Below are 23,521 nucleotides of genomic sequence, written 5' to 3'. Positions count from 1 at the left end.
TTTTCTTGGATTTTCAAATTCTATTTGAGTTTTGTCTCTTTTAGAATTAAAAATGTCGGGCAAAGCGAGACCAGCTAGCTAGTAAATTAATACAATTTAAAAAATAGAGGCAGCTCACTGGTAAGTGCTGCTATTTGAGCTATTTTTAGAACAGGCCAGCGGGCTACTCATCTGGTCCTTACGGGCGACCTGGTGCCCGCGGGCACCGCGTTGGTGACCCCTGTTCTATACTAAATCCTTTCAGCAAAAATATGGCAATATCGCGAAATGATCAAGTATAACACATATAATGCATCTGCTATCCCCGTTTGAATAAAAACATTTCATTTCAGTAGGCCTTTAATGTTCATTAATGGACATTTTACAAACCATTTTTGACAAAGCACATCCCTTTTTTGGGTCAATACGGAACCATTCCATTTTTCAATGAACCCCAACCTTAGAAGCCAGCAAGTTAGCATCCTGAGTCACTGTGTGAAATATGACACGTAAGGTTGTTCAAACCCACTAAAATGTAGTTTGTATCTGTAAAAGGAAACGCTTGATTGGATATGCTAGTGTTAGCATAACACACATGATCAGGATACCTGTTTGTACATTTTTCTTTACATGTAATATTCCCGTAGTGTTGTTTACTTTTGACTGGGGACGTACGATTCCAGTTTTCTGACTCACGGACACATTAATAAATCTGTTTTACCACCGAATTTGTACAGAATAATGTTACATCAAACCACAAAAGCATTACTTCACTTTGTTTGCTTCACCGTGATGGACGTTTGCAGAATAAACACAGTTTAATGGAGTAAGTAAAGTTAGTCATCTGTGAGCTTTGAGTGATTTCAATTAATTCCACTAAAATCACGCCCTGAAAAGACAGAAGTATACATAAGACTGTTATCTGTACTACTACTTTTACATACACTACCGTTCAAAAGTTTGGGGTCCTTATTTTGGAAGGAAAAGCACTGTACTTTTCAATGAAGATAACTTCAAACTAGTCTTAACTTTAAAGAAATACACTCTATACATTGCTAATGTGGTAAACGACTACCGTAATTTCCGGACTATAAGCCGCACCTGACTATAAGCCGCACCAGCTAAATTTAGGGGAAAATACAGATTGCTCCATATATAAGCCGCACCCGACTATAAGCCGCAGGGTTTTGATGTGTAATTACCGTAGTATATAGGGGTTCCTGTTACCACGGAGGGGATTGTTGGGACAGAGATGACTGTTTGGGAACACAAAGCGTCCCATTTATTAACAATAAATCTTTCAATCATTCAATCAAACTTGCACATCTTTGACATGGCGAACAGCATTCGTGCAGAGTACAAATAATACAACGGTGCAAAGTAGAGATGTCCGATATATGCGTTAAAATGTAATATTGGAAATTATCGGTATCGTTTTTTTTTATTATCTGTATCGTTTTTTTTTTTTTTTTTTTTTATTAAATCAGCATAAAAAACACAAGATACACTTACAATTAGTGCACCAACCCAAAAAACATCCTTCCCCCATTTACACTCATTCACACAAAAGGGTTGTTTCTTTCTGTTATTAATATTCTGGTTCCTACACTATATATCAATATATATCAATACAGTCTGCAAGGGATACAGTCCGTAAGCACACATGATTGTGCGTGCTGCTGGTCCACTAATAGTACTAACCTTTAACAGTTAATCTTACTAATTTTCATTCATTACTAGTTTCTATGTAACTGTTTTTATATTGTTGTACTTTATTTTTTATTCAAGAAAATGTTTTTAATTTATTTATCTTATTTTACTAATTTTTTAAAAAAGTACCTTATCTTCACCATACCTGGTTGTCCAAATTAGGCATAATAATGTGTTAATTCCACGACTGCATATATGGGTTGATATCGGTATCGGTTGATATCGGTATCGGTAATTAAAGAGTTGGACAATATCGGAATATCGGATATCGGCAAAAAGCCATTATCGGACATCCCTAGTGCAAAGTAATACAAAGTGCTCGCCTGTACGTTATCAAAATAACCAGCCTACCGGTATATGAAAAGTCAGTCTTTAATCATTGTGTCATCGTCTTCCTCCTGCGTACTAAAACCACCGAAATCCTCTTCGTCGGTGTCGGAGAAGAACAGGCCGTAAATAAGCCGCACCCTTGTATAAGCCGCAGGGACCAGAACGAGGGGAAAAAGTAGCGGCTTATAGTCCGGAAATTACGGTATTCTAGCTGCAAATGTCTGGTTTTTGGTGCAATATCTACATAGGTGTGTAGAGGCCCATTTCCAGCAACTATCACTCCAGTGTTCTAATGGTACAATGTGTTTGCTCATTGGCTCAGAAGGCTAATTGATGAGTAGAAAACCCTTGTGCAATCATGTTCGCACATCTGAAAACAGTTGAGCTCGTTACAGACCTTCCTTTGAGCAGATTGAGTTTCTGGAGCATCACATTTGCGGGGTCAATTAAACGCTCAAAATGGCCAGAAAAAGAGAACTTTCATCTGAAACTCGACAGTCTATTCTTGTTCTTAGAAATGAAGGCTCAAACACAAAATTGTTTGGGTGACCCCAAACTTTTGAACGGTAGTGTATGCTTGCTACATGTCACTGCTACATTCTCCACATCTGATAGTCGGGTCTGATTCGGGCTAACACGTGATCTGAGAGCTAAGGACCCGTGCATTCGCAAATCTGAAACCGAGTCTCGCGGTTCGTTTGTTTTTTAAATGCTCTGATGGCACCGAGCCTTGTAGCCCTTGCATTTTGTGCCATTTCAAAGTAAAATGTCAACGTGACACAGAGATCTCGGGTCTGGACAGATTTGCGAGTGAGTTGATTTCATCTTTTAACAACACGGCTGCTTTTGTTTTGAAGTCATAGAAACAAAGTTGACAGAAGTGTGTCGACCGAGAATTCCCAATATTCAGTTTTATACCACCTGGGGGGCTCGGAGGCGGAATAAGTAGGGGCGTCACGCTACCCGTCGTGGTCACCATCAGGGCGTCTGTGGAGGTTTGGGTGACGAACACGAGCCGTGACTCTCAAAGCTCGCCCCCCGACCAGCCCACTAACAGACACATAAACAACACAAAGACAGAATATTTGACAATATGACTTTGTCAGCTAAACAGGCTGCAGCTGTAAATAAAGCAGGGCTGGACAATGAATCACATTTTAATCTCCATTCCGATTTCTCACGATCATAAAAATATTATCATAAATGAAGTAAAAAAAAAAAAAAAGATTAATGGCCTTTGCAACGTGCGTGCAAATTCCGGAGCTTGTGACGGTGAAACCACGAATTGATTAACGTGGACCCCGACTTAAACAAGTTGAAAAACTTATTGTGGTGTTACTACTTTAGTATGCTTCAAGTCCATTGCTTTAGTTCAGGGGTCACCAACCTTTTTGAAACCCAGAGCTACTTCTTGGGTACTGATTAATGCGAAGGGCTACCAGTTTGATACACACTTAAATAAATTGCCAGAAATAGCTCAATTTGCTCAATTTACCTTTAACTCTATGTTATTATTAATAATTAATAATATTTACATTTAATTGAACGGTTTAAAAGAGGAGAAAACACGAAAAAAATGACAATTAAATTTTGAAACATAGCTTATCTTCAATTTCGACTCTTTAAAATTCAAAATTCAACCGAAAAAAAGAAGAGAAAAACTAGCTAATTCGAATCTTTTTGAAAAAAATTTAAACAATTATTTATGGAACATCATTAGTAATTTTTCCTGATTAAGATTAATTTTAGAATTTTGATGACATGTTTTAAATAGGTTAAAATCCAATCTGCACTTTGTTAGAATATAGAACAAATTGGACCAAGCTATATTTATAACAAAGACAAATCATTATTTCTTCCAGAACAAAAATTTTAAAAAAAATTCAAAAGACCTTGAAATAAGATTTAAATTTGATTCTACAGATTTTCTAGATTTGCCAGAATAAATTTTTTGAATTTTAATCATAATAAGTTTGAAGAAATATTTCACAAATATTCTTCGTCAAAAAAACAGAAGCTAAAATGAAGAATTAAATTAAAATGTATTTATTATTCTTTACAATAAAAAAAATAAATTTACTTGAACATTGATTTAAATTGTCAGATAAGAAGAGGAAGGAATTTAAAAGGTAAAAAGGTATATGTGTTTAAAAATCCTAAAATAATTTTTAAGGTTGTATTTTGTCTCTAAAATTGTCTTTCTGAAAGTTATAAGAAGCAAAGTAAAAAAATTAATGAATTTATTCAAACAAGTGAAGACCAAGTCTTTAAAATATTTTCTTGGATTTTCAAATTCTATTTGAGTTTTGTCTCTCTTAGAATTAAAAATGTCGGGCAAAGCGAGACCAGCTTGCTAGTAAATTAATAACATTTAAAAAATAGAGGCAGCTCACTGGTAAGTGCTGCTATTTGAGCTATTTTTAGAACAGGCCAGCGGGCTACTCATCTGGTCCTAACGGGCTACCTGGTGCCCGCGGGCACCGCGTTGGTGACCCCTGCTTTAGTTATTAGCTATTGTGCTCAAGTTAGACTTTTCTAATCTATGCAAGGACAAAACTTCTTGTCTGAGGGGTGGCCTCAGCCACAGATGTTATCTTTGTTTTAGCCCGCTAACAGCCGAGGACTTCAAGGACCTCAACAAAGATAAGATGACGGCACGCAGACGAAGCAGAGACTTCATTATAACACTTATATAAGACTTTTAAAGTCATTTTGATAGTAGGCTAATATAACTAATATAGACACTTACATCATGTGTTGCCTTCGTTATAACACTTATATAAGACTTTTAAAGTCATTTTGATAGTAGGCTAATATAGACACTTACATCATGTGTTGTCTTCATTATAACACTTATATAAGACTTTTAAAGTCATTTTGATAGTAGGCTAATATCGCTAATATAGACACTTACCTCATGTGTTGCCTTCGTTATAACACTTATATAAGACTTTCAAAGTCATTTTGATAGTAGGCTAATATCGCTAATATAGTCACTTACTTCATGTGTTGCCTTCGTTATAACACTTATATAAGACTTTTAAAGTCATTTTGATAGTAGGCTAATATAGCTAATATAGACACTTACTTCATGTGTTGCCTTCATTATAACACTTATATAAGACTTTTGAAGTCATTTTGATAGTAGGCTAATATAGCTAATATAGACACTTACATCACGTGTTGTCTTCATTATAACACTTATATAAGACTTTTAAAGTCATTTTGATAGTAGGCTAATATAGCTAATATAGACACTTACATCACGTGTTGTCTTCATTATAACACTTATATAAGACTTTTAAAGTCATTTTGATAGTAGGCTAATGTAGCTAATATAGACACTTACATCATGTGTTGTCTTCATTATAACACTTATATAAGACTTTTAAAGTCATTTTGATAGTAGGCTAATATAGCTAATATAGACACTTACATCACGTGTTGTCTTCATTATAACACTTATATAAGACTTTTAAAGTCATTTTGATAGTAGGCTAATGTAGCTAATATAGACACTTACATCATGTGTTGCCTTCAATATAACACTTAATAATAATAATAATAATAATGAATTACATTTGTAACACACTTTACATTTTTTAAAAGCTCAAAGTGCTACAAAGTATAAAAAAATAGAACGTTAGAATATATAATAGAAAATTAAAATAGAAATAAAAACATGAAAAACACTAGATAAACACTAAATAAAGCAGAAACATAGATTACTTAGACTTATGTAAGACTTTTAAAGTAATTTTGATAGTAGGCTAATATAGCTAATATAGACACTTATACCATGTGTTGTCTTCATTATAACACTTATATAAGACTTTTAAAGTCATTTTGATAGTAGGCTAATATAGCTAATATAGACACTTACATCGTGTGTTGTCTTCATTATAACACTTATATAAGACTTTTAAAGTCATTTTGATAGTAGGCTAATATAACTAATATAGACACTTACCGTAATTTCCGGACTATAAGCCGCTACTTTTCCCCCTCGTTCTGGTCCCTGCGGCTTATACAAGGGTGCGGCTTATATACGGCCTGTTCTTCTCCGACACCGACGAAGAGGATTTCGGTGGTTTTAGTACGCAGGAGGAAGACGATGACACAATGATTAAAGACTGACTTTTTGGTTATTTTGATAACGTACAGGCGAGCACTTTGTATTACTTTGCACCGTTGTATTATTTGTACTCTGCACGAATGCTGTTCGCCATGTCAAAGATGTGAAAGTTTGATTGAATGATTGAAAGATTTATTGTTAATAAATGGGACGCTTTGCGTTCCCAAACAGTCATCTCTGTCCCGACAATCCCCTCCGTGGTAGCAGGAACCCCTATATACTACGCTAATTACACATCAAAACCCTGCGGCTTATAGTCGGGTGCGGCTTATATATGGAGCAATCTGTATCTTCCCCTAAATTTAGCTGGTGCGGCTTATAGTCAGGTGCGGCTTATAGTCCGGAAATTACGGTACATCATGTGTTGTCTTCATTATAACACTTATATAAGACTTTTAAAGTCATTTTTATACTAGCCTACTATAGACACTTACATCATGTGTTGCCTTCATTATAACACTTATATAAGACTTTTAAAGTCATTTTTATAGTAGGCTAATATAACTAATATAGACACTTACATCATGTGTTGCCATCGTTATAACACTTATATAAGACTTTTAAAGTCATTTTTATAGTAGGCTAATATAACTAATATAGACACTTACATCATGTGTTGCCTTCATTATAACATTTATATAAGAATTTTAAAGTCATTTTGATAGTAGGCTAAAATGGCTAATATAGACACTTACATCATGTGTTGCCTTCATTATAACACTTATATAAGACTTTTAAAGTCATTTTGATAGTAGGATAATATAGCTAATATAGACACTTACATGATTTGCTGCCTTCATTATAACACTTATATAAGACTTTCAAAGTCCTTTTGATAGTAGGCTATTATAGCTAATATAGACACTTACATCATGTGTTGTCTTCATTATAACACTTATATAAGACTTTTAAAGTCATTTTGATAGTAGGCTAATATAGACACTTACATCATGTGTTGCCTTCATTATAACACTTATATAAGACTTTTAAAGTCATTTTGATAGTAGGCTAATATTGCTAATATAGACACTTACATCATGTGTTGCCTTCATTATAACACTTATACAAGACTTTTAAAGTCATTTTGATAGTAGGCTAATATTGCTAATATAGACACTTACATCATGTGTAGCCTTCATTTTAACACTTATATAAGACTTTTAAAGTAATTTTGATAGTAGGCTAATATTGCTAATATAGACACTTACATCATGTGTTGCCTTCATTATAACACTTATACAAGACTTTTAAAGTCATTTTGATAGTAAGGTAATATAGCTAATATAGACACTTACATCATGTGTTGTCTTCATTATAACACTTATATAAGACTTTTAAAGTAATTTTGATAGTAGGCTAATATTGCTAATATAGACACTTACATCATGTGTTGTCTTCATTATAACACTTATATAAGACTTTTAAAGTAATTTTGATAGTAGGCTAATATTGCTAATATAGACACTTACATCATGTGTTGTCTTCATTATAACACTTATACAAGACTTTACATTTTTTGCGGCTCCAGACGGATTTGTTTTTGATATTTTTGGTCCAATATGGCTCTTTCAACGTTTTGGGTTGCCGACCCCTGGCCTAATCAATAATCACTAAACTCAAAAAAAAGGTAATAAAAAGTGAGGCCATATGATTGATGATCAAAGAATTTTCAGATAAAACGATATCCGCCGTTAAATGCGCAATATCACGAAAATTGACATCAAAGTGAGTGAAAGGCTGTCACCGTGAGGAGAAGGAACACTCGTGATTTATTGCTATATAAATAAACGTTGCTTGATTGATCGATTGAAGGATTGATTGTGGATGTAACTTCAAATGTGCAAACAGCAGCTTGAGAGGAGCGCTCTATATTTGTTTTTCTTTTTTAAAAAAAAATCCTCAAGTCATTTCCAAATTGTCAAGCTCAGAACAGCAGCCCACTTCCCCCCTGCGGTGACGTCTGCTCCGACTGCGCTAACAAAATAACCTTTTTCAAGGAAAATATCTTACACAAGCAAAATGTACTGAAAGCACTTATTGATACATTTAAAGCAGGGGTGTCCAAAGTGCGGCCCGGGGGCCATTTGCGGCCCGCAGCTAATTGTTTACCGGCCCGCCACACATTCTGGAAATACTAATGTAAAAATTAAAAAGTGGAATGAGGTGAAATCTAACCAGAAAAAGTTGCAATGTTGACACAAAAGCTGCCGTGCAGGCTGTTTTTTTCTTTTCTTTTGTCTTTCTTCATTTTTCTTTTTTTTGCCATTGCTCCAAAAAAAAAAAATAATGACAAAAAAATCCATGTTATAATGAATTATTTTCAGGGCTGCAATTACTTCAAATATTTCACTTTAAAATGTTTTATGTGGTCAATATTGCATATATTGTCGTAGTAGCCATATAAAAACATCAACGTTTTCTTTGACAAAAGCGCATAAAACAAACAAAATAATAGTTCCGGCATAAAATGGACAGACATATCTGAAGTTGATCTCGTAACTTAAGTGTTGAAAGTAAAAGAAAAACCTAATAAAAATGTATCACTTTATGAGTGGGGCACCTTTTGGATCCCAAATATATTTAGTGATTTTTTTATTTATCTTTTCACTGTGATTACTCAAAAATATCAAAGAATTAAAATCAATGGTGTCCTGCATTATTGATCTTTTATGCCTGGTTCACACCAACGGCAAGCAAAGCGCCGTCATTTTTGTCAATTTTTCCACGAATATCCCGATCTCTGAAGTAATGTTATGCTTTGATACGCTCTGATACGCTGTGATACGCTCTGATACGAATTAGTTGCCGCTTTGTTACCGTTCCTCACGCTTTGATACGCTTTAAATCACGCTTTGATACGTTTTATTACGCTTTATTGAACTTTATTACGCTTTGATGCGATCTTGACGCTTTAAGTCAGGCTCTGACACGATTATCAAGCTCTGTTGTGCATTGTTACAACAAAAATAAGAAAAAAATTTGAAAAACTCAGTATACTGTTTTCCACACATTTTTTATATTCATTTATTTTTTCAATTTTTCTTTTTTTTCTCGTTATATTATGTTTTATATCTTCATTTCTTTTATTTTTGTCATCTTAATAAATATCTATCTTTCATTTCTTATGCTAGTTGAAAATAATAAAAGGCAATTATCCACACATTTTTTATATTAATTTATTTTTTCAATTTCTCTTTTTTTTCGTTATATTATGTTTTATATCTTCATTTCTTTTATTTTTGTCATCTTGATAAATATCTATCTTTCATTTCTTATGCTAGTTGAAAATAATAAAAGGCAATTATCCACACATTTTTTATATTCATTTATTTTTTCAAGGTAAAAGGTAAAATACATAAAAAAATGCATATATTTTGTTATGGTTTGAAAATAAAAAATATCAAAATGGCCCCCACATGCTTTAATTTTTCTGTGTGCGGCCCTCAGTGGAAAAAGTTTGGACACCCCTGATTTACACAATTATTTAGCGTTGACTTCAAATACTGGTCATGATTGTTCAAAGATGTATTGCACCAATAATGTGAGGATGTTTGCATTTAATTAACGAACATTCTATTAAATGTTATTTATGACACAAAAAGCACACACTCTATGGTCCGTGTGCCTTCCGTTCATTTTATTTCCGATTCTGAAACGCAAATCAAAAAACTAAATTAGGGCCGTTTTTCGATTTTTATTATATATGGCAGATTTTAAAACAAACAAAAAAGGGATGATTTTCGTTAAAATATTACCAAAAAATTTGATTTTCTGCTGTTTTCCTTTTATGGATTTTTATTTTTGCAGATAAACACAAAAATCCTATTCATGTTCATCCAAAATGCAAAAATGCATGGTTACCGGAAGCAGTATTTTAGCTTTTTCTTTGCGTTTAGCATGTTTTTCGCATAACACTAACATCTTTGTTCAGCAAGAGACCTATTGTCGTTTGAAAAAAGTCTCATTAAATAAGTTGTCCAACTTTTTAATTTCTGAAACAAAAGTTATTTAATTACACTTTTTTAAAACGACAATAGGACTCAATAGCTCAATAGCTTAAAAACCTGCGAAGGAAACGCTAAAATAGTGCTTCCGGTTCAATTTGTCATCACACAGATAACCACGCATTTTTTGCATTTTGGATGAATTTTTTTTCCCAATTTTTGTGTTTATCCGGAAACATTTTAATCCATAAAAGGAAAACAGCACAAAGTCCAATTTTCTGGCAATATTTTAATGAAAATCAACCTTTTTTTGTTTGTTTTAAAATCTGCTATGTACGTATAATAAAAATCAAATAACGGCCCCTAATTTTATTTGTTAATTTGCGTTTCAGAATTGGAAATAGAATGAATGGAAGGTACACGGACCTTACTTGTTGTGTTTATTCATTTGTCTAAAAGTGTATCTAAGTCTAAAAAAAAATAAAATTAAAACACAAAAAAATTAAAAATTGAACAATTTCCCTTGCGGATCAATAAAGTTTGTCATAATTCATAGCTGGTTGTTCTTTGAAATTATATTTAAGGTTGAGTTTTGGTTGCACATTAAATAGTCATGTTTTCAAATTAATAATAATAATTGTGTTACTAATTGGGATTTCAATCCATCCATCCATCCATCCATCTTCTTCCGCTTATCTAAGGTCGGGTTGCGGGGGCAGCAGCCTAAGCAGGGAAGCCCAGACTTTCCTCTCCCCAGCCACTTGGTCCAGCTCTTCCCGGGGGATCCCGAGGCGTTCCCAGGCCAGCCGGGAGACATAGTCTTCCTAACGTGTCCTGGGTCTTCCCCGTGGCCTCCTACCGGTCGGACGTGCCCGAAACACCTCCCTAGGGAGACGTTCGGGTGGCATCTTGACCAGATGCCCGAACCACCTCATCTGGCTCCTCTCCATGTGGAGGAGCAGCGGCTTTACTTTGAGCTCCCCCCGGATGACAGAGCTTCTCACCCTATCTCTAAGGGAGAGCCCCGCCACCTGGCGGAGGAAACTCATTTCAGCCGCTTGTACCCGTGATCTTGTCCTTTCGGTCATAACCCAGAGCTCATGACCATAGGTGAGGATGGGAACGTAGATCGACCGGTAAATTGAGAGCTTTGCCTTCCGGCTCAGCTCCTTCTTCACCACAACGGATCGATACAGCGTCCGCATTACTGAAGACGCCGCACCGATCCGCCAGTCGATCTCACGATCCACTCGTCCCTCACTCGTGAACAAGACTCCGAGGTACTTGAACTCCTCCACTTGGGGCAGGGTCTCCTCCCCAACCCGGAGATGGCACTACACCCTTTTCCGGGCGAGAACCATGGACTCGAACTTGGAGGTGCTGATTCTCATCCCAGTCGCTTCACACTCGGCGGCGAACCGATCCAGTGAGAGCTGAAGATCCTGGCCAGATGAAGCCATCAGGACCACATCATCTGCAAAAAGCAGAGACCTAATCCTGCAGCCATCAAACCGGATCCCCTCAACGCCCTGACTGCGCCTAGAAATTCTGTCCATAAAAGTTATGAACAGAATGGGTGACAAAGGGCAGCCTCTGCGGAGTCCAACCCTCACTGGAAACGTGTCCGACTTACTGCCGGCAATGCGGACCAAGCTCTGACACTGATCATACAGGGAGCGGACCGCCACAATCAGACAGTCCGATACCCCATACTCTCTGAGCACTCCCCACAGGACTTCCCGAGGGACACGGTAGAATACCTTCTCCAAGTCCACAAAGCACATGTAGACTGGTTGGGCAAACTCCCATGCACCCTCAAGGACCCTGCCGAGAATATAGAGCTGGTCCACAGTTCCAGGACCAGGACGAAAACCACACTGTTCCTCCTGAATCCGAGGTTCGACTATCCGGCGTAGCCTCCTCTCCAGCACACCTGAATAGACCTTACCGGGAATTTAATATCTGAAACAAAAATTATTTAATTACACTTTTTTAAAACGACAATAGGACACAATAGCTCAATGAATTTTGTTTTTGATTTTTGTGTTGTTATCTGGAAAAATTTAAATCCATAAAAGGAAAACAGCACAAAGTCCAGTTTTCTGGCAATATTTGAATGAAAATCAACCCTTTTTTTGTTTGTTTTCAAATCTGCTATATATAATAACAATCAAATAACGGCCCCTAATTTTATTTGTTGATTTGTGTTTCAGAATTGGAAAGAGAATGAACGGAAGGTACACGGACCTTACTTGTTGTGTTTATTCGTTTGTCTAAAAGTTGAAGTCTAAAAAAATCAATTTAAAATACAAAAAAAATTTAAAATTTAACAATTTGCCTTGTGGATCAATAAAGTTTGTCATAATTCGTAGCTGGTTGTTCTTTGAAATTATATTCAAAGTTGAGTTTTGTTTGCACATTAAATGCTCAAGTTTTCAAATTAATAATAATAATTGTGTTACTAATTGGGATTTCAATAGAAAGTATACAGGAACTGTATAGTTTGTATTCTAAAATGTATAAGAAATGTGTTAAAGAGCATAAACATTGCAACATGTCCTGCAACAAGTAAGAGTACTTAATCTATTTTTCTTTTCCGTTCAGTAAAAGCTGTTTTTCTATTGTCTTTGCGTGACTACAAACCTTGAATACAAAAGCTATCCCCTCTTTCACAAGGACAAAGTGGTTTTGTTTAGTGAGTCCTGGGCTTTTACATTGTTATCCCCATGCTGTGAACAACACCCATTAAAGATGTCATTTCATATCACTACTGGAAAGCTAAATGTTACCTCTCCCAGGGTGTGCCAGTGGGTGATGGGCTTCCGCGGGTAAGCCAACATTTCGTTCCAGTGATCCCGTCCTAGACCTTCGGCGTCTGGCCCGGTACGACATACGCCGATCACCTCGTTGTGTCCAACCCTGTTAGTACCATACATGAATCAGAAACCTCGAGGCGTGTAGTGTGGAGGATGCATATATGTTTAAGAGTTCTTTCTTTTTTACATAGCCATGTTTAGAGTAGCTAGTACTTTTCCTTTGTATATTCTACCAGTCTCTCATTGTCTTCAGATTGTCCGTTTAGTGTCTTAAGCCATCAGGAATGTGAATACCTCCCCCACTTGTTCTTTATCAGTGTTGCGAGGGGGACAGGTGGGGGCTTTCTTCATGTACAAGAAGTTGGCTCTTCCGTTTGAGTGTCAGATCAACTAGAGTAGCCGATATGAATGTATTGGTTAAACTGATCTCCTAAAGCTTTAGTAAAACTTGAAAATATTCCTATTCTGTCTTGATGGTCTTTCTTACTCAGCATATATGTCATCGAAAGAACTTGGGATTGGCGAGTAACTTAGATTCCCTGGGAGGAAGAACTGCTCCGACACAACAGTAGTCAGGGTTAGGTTTAACATGCTGTGGTTAGACGACTAAAACACAGTAGACGTATGCGCTCACCGATCGTAATCCATCACCATGATGGACAGGCTGACTTGTTCCACGTTTTCTGGAGGGATGTCAAAGATGATGGCCTCGTTGTACACGGGATTGAGAGTGCTCTTCTTGGTGGTGGTTTTCCGCTTCTTCAGCCTGCGTCCGTCGCAGATTAGGTGAACCTTGACGTACGGGTCTGGAAGACAGAGCAAAGACTTTAGTATAACTCCTAGTCCACCATTTTCCTTGTTATGCTATTGTTTTCTGCTTCAGATTGGCTGAAATGGCCATTGACTTTGGAGTTAGGTACCCACACCAAAAACACATTATCCATTCACTCCACATTCACACATTAGTGTGTATGCAACGTATTGCATTGTAACTCTTGTATTCTAAATCGTCTGATGCATAATATGTAAATTCCCCGGCTTCTCTCTGTGTCACGTCTCCCGTTCCCGAGTGTCCACCCACAGTCCGATTTGTTCATATTATTTTTCATGTGGGCTGTGCATTGTCCACGGTCATTTTACCTGAAGATCCAGTGATGTCCATGGCTTTGAGGTTCCTGCATTTGATCACTGTCAGAGTCATCCTCCCTGCTGTGGGAAGATAGCACAACGAGTACATGATCTCCCCCAGGTCAACGGTCTCCTGCGGATGAGCAGAAAGGACACCAGAATGGTGATTATGTGTAATTTGCAGTCGGTTGCAACTGTAGTCAACGTTACACAACCCGTGAGGTATAGATAGATAGTACTTTATTGATTCCTTCAGGAGAGTCAATATGTTATGTCATCCGGATTTTGGCTCTACGTACCCTTTGTTTTGCACACAAAAAGGTAAAGAACAAATGTATGTGTCCATAGAACTGTAGAAACCAAGCTTCATTGACCTCCGCATTTACATTGTAGCCAGAAATGATTTGTGGTGAACTCTGCTGTCCTTGCATAATTAAAGTACCAATGATTGTCACACACACACTAGGTGTGGCGAAATTATTCTCTGAATTTCACCCATCTACCCTTGATCACCCCCTGGGAGGTGAGGGGAGCAGTGAGCAGCAGCGGTGGTCGTGCCCGGGAATCATTTTTTGGTGATTTAACCCCCAATTCTAACCCTTGATGCTGAGTGCCAAGCAGGGAGGTAATGGGTCCCGTTTTTATAGTCTTTGGTATGACTCGGCCGGGGTTTGAACTCACAACCTACCGATCTCAGGGCTGACACTCTAACCACTAGGCCACTGAGTAGGTAATAATCCATCCATCCATCCATTTTTCTACCACTGGAGCCTATCCCATCTGCATTCGGGCGGAAGGCTGGGTACGCCTCATAATATTCTCTTTCATTCTTAAAAACCCTAATACAGATACATAGAACATTCCAAACTTTGGGTGAACTTGTATAGTACGTCTGTCCCAGGTATTCTTTGCTAGACCTTCAGATGTATCTATCGTTTTTGCTGCACTGGAGCATCAATATTATGTGTGAGTACCGTAGTTTAGGTCATGTTTATCAATCAATCAATCAATCAATCAATCAATCAATCAATCAATCAATCAATCAATCAATCAAGAAGCATTTAAGTCCCATCTTAAAACTCATTTGTATACTCTAGTCTTTAAATAGACCCCCCTTTTAGACCAGTTGATCTGCCGTTTCTTTTCTGCTCTGCCCCCCTCTCCTTCGTGGAGGGGGGGGGGGGACACACACAGGTTCGGTGGCCACGGATGAAGCGCTGGCTGTCCAAAGTCTGCACCCGGGGTGGACTGCTCGTCTGTGCATCGGTTGGGGACGTCTCTGCGCTGCTGACCTGTCTCCGCTCGGGATGGTCTCCTGCTGGCCCCACTATGGACTGGACTCTCACTATTATGTTAGATCCACTATGGACTGGACTCTCACTATTATGTTAGATCCACTATGGACTGGACTCTCACTATTATGTTAGATCCACTATGGACTGGACTCTCACTATTATGTTAGATCCACTATGGACTGGACTCACACTATTATGTTAGATCCACTATGGACTGGACTCTCACTATTATGTTAGATCCACTATGGACTGGACTCTCACACTATTATGTTAGATCCACTATGGACTGGACTCTCACTATTATGTTAGATCCACTATGGACTGGACTCTCACAATATTATGTTAGATCCACTATGGACTGGACTCTCACACTATTATGTTAGATCCACTATGGGCTGAACTCTCACTATTATGTTAGATCCACTATGGACTGGACTCTCACTATTATGTTAGATCCACTATGGACTGGACTCTCACACTATTATGTTGGATCCACTATGGACTGGACTCTCACTATTATGTTTGATCCACTATGGACTGGACTCTCACTATTATGTTAGATCCACTATGGACTGGACTCTCACTATTATGTTAGATCCACTATGGACTGGACTCACACTATTATGTTAGCTCCACTATGGACTGGACTCTCACTATTATGTTAGATCCACTATGGACTGGACTCTCACTATTATGTTAGATCCACTATGGACTGGACTCACACTATTATGTTAGATCCACTATGGACTGGACTCTCACTATTATGTTAGATCCACTATGGACTGGACTCTCACTATTATGTTAGATCCACTATGGACTGGACTCTCACACTATTATGTTAGATCCACTATGGACTGGACTCTCACTATTATGTTAGATCCACTATGGACTGGACTCTCACAATATTATGTTAGATCCACTATGGACTGGACTCTCACACTATTATGTTAGATCCACTATGGACTGAACTCTCACTATTATGTTAGATCCACTACGGACTGGACTATCACTATTATGTTAGATCCACTATGGACTGAACTCTCACTATTATGTTAGATCCACTATGGACTGGACTCTCACAATATTATGTTAGATCCACTATGGACTGGACTCTCACAATATTATGTTTGATCCACTATGGACTGGACTCTCACAATACTATGTTAGATCCACTATGGACTGGACTCTCACAATATTATGTTAGATCCACTATGGACTGGACTCTCACAATATTATGTTTGATCCACTATGGACTGGACTCTCACAATACTATGTTAGATCCACTATGGACTGGACTCTCACAATATTATGCTAGATCCACTCGACGTCCATTGCACCGGTCGCCCAGGGGGGCTCCCCACATCTGCGGTCCCCTCCAAGGTTTCTCATTGTCCCATTGGGTTTTTCCTTGCCCTGATGTGGGATCTGAGCCGAGGATGTCGTTGCGGCTTGTGCAGCCCTTTGAGACACTCGTGATTTAGGGCTATATAAGTAAACATTGATTGATTGATTGATTGAGGTCATGTTTATGACTTTGATCGTTGATGTAACGACATCTGAATATGCAGGAATTTGCGGACATTTAACGTGGGTGCTATTGTTGTTAGTCATGTAATGTGCTTCGATGTCCACTTTGGGATGATGTCGACCTCTCAGAACTAATTTAGTAGCCTTTGTTGAAAATGTAAAAGTTCCATTCACTCGCCAGATTTCGCACCAACTCACCGTGGTTGCCGTATGGATGTCCTTCCAAACCACCGCCTCCCGGGAAAGGTCCGAGAGCTCAAAGAGGTTGTCTACCACCACCTCACCTATCATGTCGTGGCTGGTGAACCGGTCAAAGTCGTAGACACTCAAGTGCAGCTTGCGATTGCAGAGCTCATCGTACACAACAGGAAAGCAGAATGTCTCATCAAACGTGGGGTTGAGATTCTTGCGGTGAACTCGTGTCTGGAATTTCTTCTTCCTCTCAGGCAGCAGGTAGATCTTCACGTACGGGTCGGAAGTCCCTGTGAAGTCTTTGGCGGGCAGATCCAAGGCCTTGAGGATGCTCACCACCAGAGCCTGTTCCTCGTAGTCGTAACGCAGAGAGAAGCTCAGTTTGCCACACGTCTCCACGGGTTCTTTAGGCTCGCCCTCCGAGTCCACAGACTTCTGCTTGTAGAGTTCCGGTTTGATTCTCCCGATGCTCACCGTGGAGGACTGTCGAAAAGGCATGGCATCCACGCTGAAGTCAAAACTGGTGACGTTCATCTGTCGAGGAAGGTGGCGCCGGAATGAATTGTGCCTGTTAAAAAAGTGCATCTGGTCAGTTCATAGGCGGGTGCTTCGGGGCCCGAGCACGAGGGATGATGTCTCGAAACCGGTTCTCCCGGTTGTTCGATAAGAAAAGAACCGTTCGATAAGAAAAGAACCGATTCCATGGACTCGAATCCCTTTTAGAGAACCGGTTCCCGTTATCGAGGCCACTATAGTAGTGAAGTGAATTACATTTATATAGCGCTTTTTCTCAAGTGACTCAAAGCGCTTTACATTGTGAAACCCAATATCTAAGTTACATTTAAACCAGTGTGGGTGGCACTGGGAGCAGGTGGGTAAAGTGTCTTGCCCAAGGACACAACGGAAGGGACTAGGATGGCGGAAGCGGGGATCGAACCTGCAACCCTCAAATTGGTGGCACGGCCGCTCTACCAACCGAGCTATACCGTCCCAAAAGAAAAAGAGTTGGTTCTTTATTCGAATCCCTGGGAACGAATCCCGTCCCACAAGAAATGCCCTGTGGGACATCGCAGGAAATGACGTAGCTCAGTCTAATGACTGAGCTACGTCATTTCCTGTGATGTCACACAAGCAGCAAAAATAATGGACCGGAAAAAACGCCTCAAGGCATGGCTATTCACCTATAGTGATCACAGAGACAGGTTGTTTTTGTGTTACTGTATATATTTGTTTTTCTGAAAAATCCCACTTAATATACTTTGGGTAACAACAGTCAATATGTATTTATTTTATTTTTTTAAAGGTGTAGCAGTCAATATTTATTTATTTATTTGATTTGATTTTTTTCTTATAAAATAAAAGTGAGCTTTTGTTAAACCAAAAATGTAGTTTTTTTTCCATATACAACAACCTATCTGGATTCGATAAGAGAATCGATAAGGAATCGGTTCGATAAGAGGATTTGATAATGGGCTCGAAATTGATAATTTCTTATCAAACATCCTCCCTACCGAGCACCCACGAACAATGCAGAGCACCCACATGGGATCGATGGCAACTTTCTATCTTTAAAGTAATTTTTGAAACGTCAACATTGTTGTCGTTAATTTTGTGGCGAGTTCGGTCCGTTTTGTATAATAAAGAGGTCTCAAATCACATAGTCTATAATTAGCAAAGCCTAACCAAGAGACCATTGCGCCCGTGACACAATCATCTTGACTTTGAACACAACAGACATGAGCGAATGAAGCGCATACTTACTCAACAGCCAAGCATGTCACACTAAGGGTGGCAGTATGAACAATGCCAACACTGTCATAAACATGTGCCATATAGTGAAACCACACTAAACAACAACGACAAAGACATTTTGGAAGAATATTTGCACCGCAACACAACATAAACACTACAGAACAAATCCCCAGAATTCCCTGCAACACCAACCCTTCCGGGACGCTACGATATAAACAAACGCCATTGGTGGATCTACACCTAACATCCACTGTAATGATACCACGTACAATAGCGTGTCTAGTCGATACTGCTATGATTACATCGATGTTTTTTAATATCACAAAATCTTCTATCGTTTTTAAAAAATGTATATTATGTTTATAAACTCAGGAAATATGTCCCTGAACACACGAAGACTTTGAATACGACCACTGTATGATCCTTGGTATCAAATTGATACCCAAATTTGTGGTTTTTTGATTGATTTTATTAGTAGATTGCACAGAACAGTACATATTCAGTACGATTGACCACTAAATGGTAACACCCCAATAAGTTTTTCAACTTGTTTAAGTCGGGGTCCACGTTAATCAATTCATGGTATCATCCAAAACTAATGTAAAGTATCAAAACAAGAGAAGAATAAGTGATTATTACATTTTAACAGAAGTGTAGATAGAACATGTTGAAACAGAAAATAAGCAGATATTAACAGTACATGAACAAGTAGATTAATAATTCATTTTCTACCACTTGTCCTTTATAATGTTGACAAAATAATAGGTGTATAAATGACACAATATGTTACTGCATAGACTAATTAGGAGTCTTTGTTTGTTTACTTACTACTAAAAGACAAGTTGTCTAGTATGTTGACTATTTTATTTAAGGACTAAATTGCAATAATAAACATATGTTTCATGTACCCTAAGATTTTTTTGTTAAAATAAAGCCAATAATTACATTTTTTGTGGTCCCCTTTATTTAGAAAAGTACCGAAATAATGGTGTTGTCCCGATACCAAAACATTGGTATCGGGACAACACCGAGCACCCACTGGCAGAAATGTAGATCGGCGCCTATGGGTCAGTTTAACGTGGGTGCGATGAGATCGTCCTGGAGTCTAGTACATTGTCTCTAAAATGTTGTTCATCAGCGGCCAACCTTCTTTTATGTTTATTATGTTGTCCATAGTCTTTCTTTCTTGAGTTACAGTTGTCCCTTGTTTGTCGCGGGTTCATTGGTATTGGATAAACACATTTCATATCATAAATAAATCCAATATTTTCATAGTCATGTTGTTTTAGACCTTCTAAATATTTGTTTCATCATTATTAGAGCCTTCTAAATATGGAATAACACACATCCTCTGCCCCCCTCTCCCTTATGGAGGGGGGGGGGGGGGGGGGCACAGGTCCGGTGGCCATGGATGAAGGGCTGGCTGTCCAGAGTCGGGACCCGGGGTGGACCGCTCGCCTGTGCATCGGTTGGGGACATCTCTGCGCTGCTGACCCGTCTCCGCTCGGGATGGTCTCCTGCTGGCCCCACTATGAACTGGACTCTCACTATTATGTTAGATACACTATGGACTGGACTCTCACTATTATGTTAGATCCACTATGGACTGGACTCTCACACTATTATGTTGAATCCACTATGGACTGGACTCTCACACTATTATGTTGAATCCACTATGGACTGGACTCTCACTATTATGTTAGATCCACTATGGACTGGACTCTCACTATTATGTTAGATCCACTATAGACTGGACTCTCACACTATTATGTTAGATCCACTATAGACTGGACTCTCACACTATTATGTTAGATCCACTATGGACTGGACTCTCACACTATTATGTTAGATCCACTATGGACTGGACTCTCACTATTATGTTAGATCCACTATGGACTGGACTCTCACACTATTATGTTAGATCCACTATGGACTGGACTCTCTCACTATTATGTTAGATGCACTATGGACTGGACTCTCACAATTATGTTAGATCCACTATGGACTGGACTCTCACACTATTATGTTAGATCCACTATGGACTGGACTCTCACTATTATGTTAGATCCACTATGGACTGGACCAGGGGTCACCAACCTTTTTGAAACCAAGAGCTACTTCTTGGGTACTGATTAATGCGAAGGGCTACCAGTTTGATACACACTTAAATAAATTGCCAGAAATAGCCAATTTGCTCAATTTACCTTTAACTCTATGTTATTATTAATAATTAATGATATTTACACTTAATTGAACGGTTTAAAAGAGGAGAAACACGCAGAAAATGACAATTAAATTTTGAAACATAGTTTATCTTCAATTTCGACTCTTTAAAATTCAAAATTCAACCGAAAAAAAGAAGAGAAAAACTAGCAAATTCGAATCTTTTTGAAAAAATTAAAAAAATAATTTATGGAACATCATTAGTCATTTTTCCTGATTAAGATTAATTTTAGAATTTTGATGACATGTTTTAAATAGGTTAAAATCCCATCTACACTTTGTTAGAATATATAACAAATTGGACCAAGCTATATTTCTAACAAAGACAAATCATTATTTCTTCTAGATTTTCCAGAACAAAAATTTTAAAAGAAATTCAAAAGACTTTGAAATAAGTTTTAAATTTGATTCTACAGATTTTCTAGATTTTACAGAATACATTTTTTGAATTTTATTAAAATAAATAAGAAGAAATATTTCACAAATATTCTTCGTCAAAAAAACAGAAGTTAAAATGAAGAATTAAATTAAAATGTATTTATTATTCTTTACAATAAAAAAAATAAATTTACTTGAACATTGATTTAAATTGTCAGGAAAGAAGAGGAAGGAATTTAAAAGGTAAAAAGATATATGTGTTTAAAAATCCTAAAATCATTTTTAAGGTTGTATTTTTTCTCTAAAATTGTTTTTCTGAAAGTTATAAGAAGCAAAGTAAAAAAATAAATGAATTTATTTTAACAAGTGAAGACCAAGTCTTTAAAATATTTTCTTGGATTTTCAAATTCTATTTGAGTTTTGTCTCTCTTAGAATTAAAAATGTCGGGCAAAGCGAGACCAGCTTGCTAGTAAATAAATACAATTTAAAAAATAGAGGCAGCTCACTGGTAAATGCTGCTATTTGAGCTATTTTTAGAACAGGCCAGCGGGCTACTAATCTGGTCCTTACGGGCTACCTGGTGCCCGCGGGCACCGCGTTGGTGACCCCTGATCTATAGTATCAAATGCTTTTTTAAGATCGATAAATACCCCTATAGTGTATTTCTTATTATCAGTTGCTGTTGCTATATCCTCCATTATATTCATTACAGCTGAAGCAGTGGATCTATTGGTCCGGAATCCATACTGGCTCTCACTCAACAGCATGTTCTTTTCAATAAAACTATCTAATTTTTTTACAAATATTTTTTCAATTATTTTAGAAAATTGTGACAGCAGTGCCACTGGTCTATAATTAGTGAATCTATGTTTATCTCCCGTTTTAAAGAGTGGAATTACCTTTGCTACCTTCATTTTATTTGGAAAGGTCCCTGTTTGAAAAGAAAGATTAAAAATATAACAAAGAGGTTTGATGATACAGTCAATAGTCTTTTTTACAATTATCATATCTATACCATCACTGTCTGTTGATGTCTTATTTTTCAGTTTTGTTACCACCGATACAATATCATTTTCACTAACATCTCCTAGAAGCATGGACTGTAGCACTTTGCTTCCCCCTCTCCATCCACTCTGTATATCTTTATGTTCTCCAATACTCTCTGCCAATTTGGGTCCAACATTCACAAAAAAAGAATTGAATCCGTTTGCCACTTCATTCATATTTGTTATCATCTTATTATCCTCATTGATAAAATGGCTTGGAGGGTTTGTAGGCCCAGATGTTTTTCCTATTACCTTGTTCAGAATATTCCAAGTTCCTTTGATATTGTTTTTATTTTTTTCTAGTAAATTATTATAATATTCTCTTTTTGCTTGTCTCATTATTGTTATCAATTTGTTTTTGTAAACCTTATATTTCGTTTCAGCATCCTTTGTTCTTACTTTTATGAAATCTCTATAAAGTTTGTTTTTCTTTTTACAAGCATTCTGTAGTCCCTTTATAATCCAAGGCTTTTTATTGTAGCTGTCTCTTTGTTTCCATACATTCGGACAATGCTTTTCATACAATGATAAATATATATTAAGATTTAATTAATTTATCAACAACACCCGGAAACGCCGCCGGCTTCGCTGGGCCCGAGCTCATCTAAGATGGACTGATGCAAAGTGGAAAAATGTTCTGTGGTCTGCCGAGTCCACATTTCAATTTTTTTTGGAAACTGTGGACTTCGTGTCAACTGGAACAAAGAGGAAAAGAACCATCCGGATTGTTCTAGGCGCAAAGTGTAAAAGCCAGCATGTGTGATGGTATGGGGGTGTATTAGTGCCCAAGACATGGGTAACTTACACATCTGTGAAGGCACCATTAATGCTGAAAGGTATATACAGGTTTTGGAGCAACATATGTTGCCATCCAAGCAACGTCATCATGGACGCCCCTGCTTATTTCAGCAAGACAATGCCAAGCCACGTGTTACAACAGCGTGGCTTCATAGTAAAAGAGTGCGGGTACTAGACTGGCCTGCCTGTAGTCCAGACCTGTCTCACATTAAAAATGTGTGGTGCATTATGAAGCCTAAAATACCACAACGGAGACTGTTGAACAAC

At 37.6% G+C, this 23,521-nt stretch overlaps 1 protein-coding gene across 1 annotated transcript in view; it reads right to left on the bottom strand.

The window, feature by feature from the left end:
* Positions 1-1,855: 1,855 nt before the first annotated feature.
* The window catches only part of syt10 (synaptotagmin X), a 42,576-nt gene continuing 20,910 nt past the window's right edge, over positions 1,856-23,521 (bottom strand). The window contains exons 3-7 of the mRNA XM_062066396.1: positions 17,063-17,624; positions 14,055-14,175; positions 13,549-13,720; positions 12,888-13,017; positions 1,856-3,069 (exon numbers count right to left, since the gene is read on the bottom strand). Of these exons, the coding sequence (XP_061922380.1) occupies positions 2,998-3,069; positions 12,888-13,017; positions 13,549-13,720; positions 14,055-14,175; positions 17,063-17,624 (1,057 nt within the window). The 3' untranslated portion in view covers positions 1,856-2,997. The remainder of the gene's footprint in view (positions 3,070-12,887; positions 13,018-13,548; positions 13,721-14,054; positions 14,176-17,062; positions 17,625-23,521) is intronic.

The sequence above is a fragment of the Entelurus aequoreus genome, linkage group LG12, assembly GCF_033978785.1.
Source record: "Entelurus aequoreus isolate RoL-2023_Sb linkage group LG12, RoL_Eaeq_v1.1, whole genome shotgun sequence".
NCBI classification, from domain to species: domain Eukaryota; kingdom Metazoa; phylum Chordata; class Actinopteri; order Syngnathiformes; family Syngnathidae; genus Entelurus; species Entelurus aequoreus.
The sequence above is the reverse complement of the archived record's forward strand: the minus strand, read 5'-3'. Positions and strand labels throughout refer to the sequence as shown.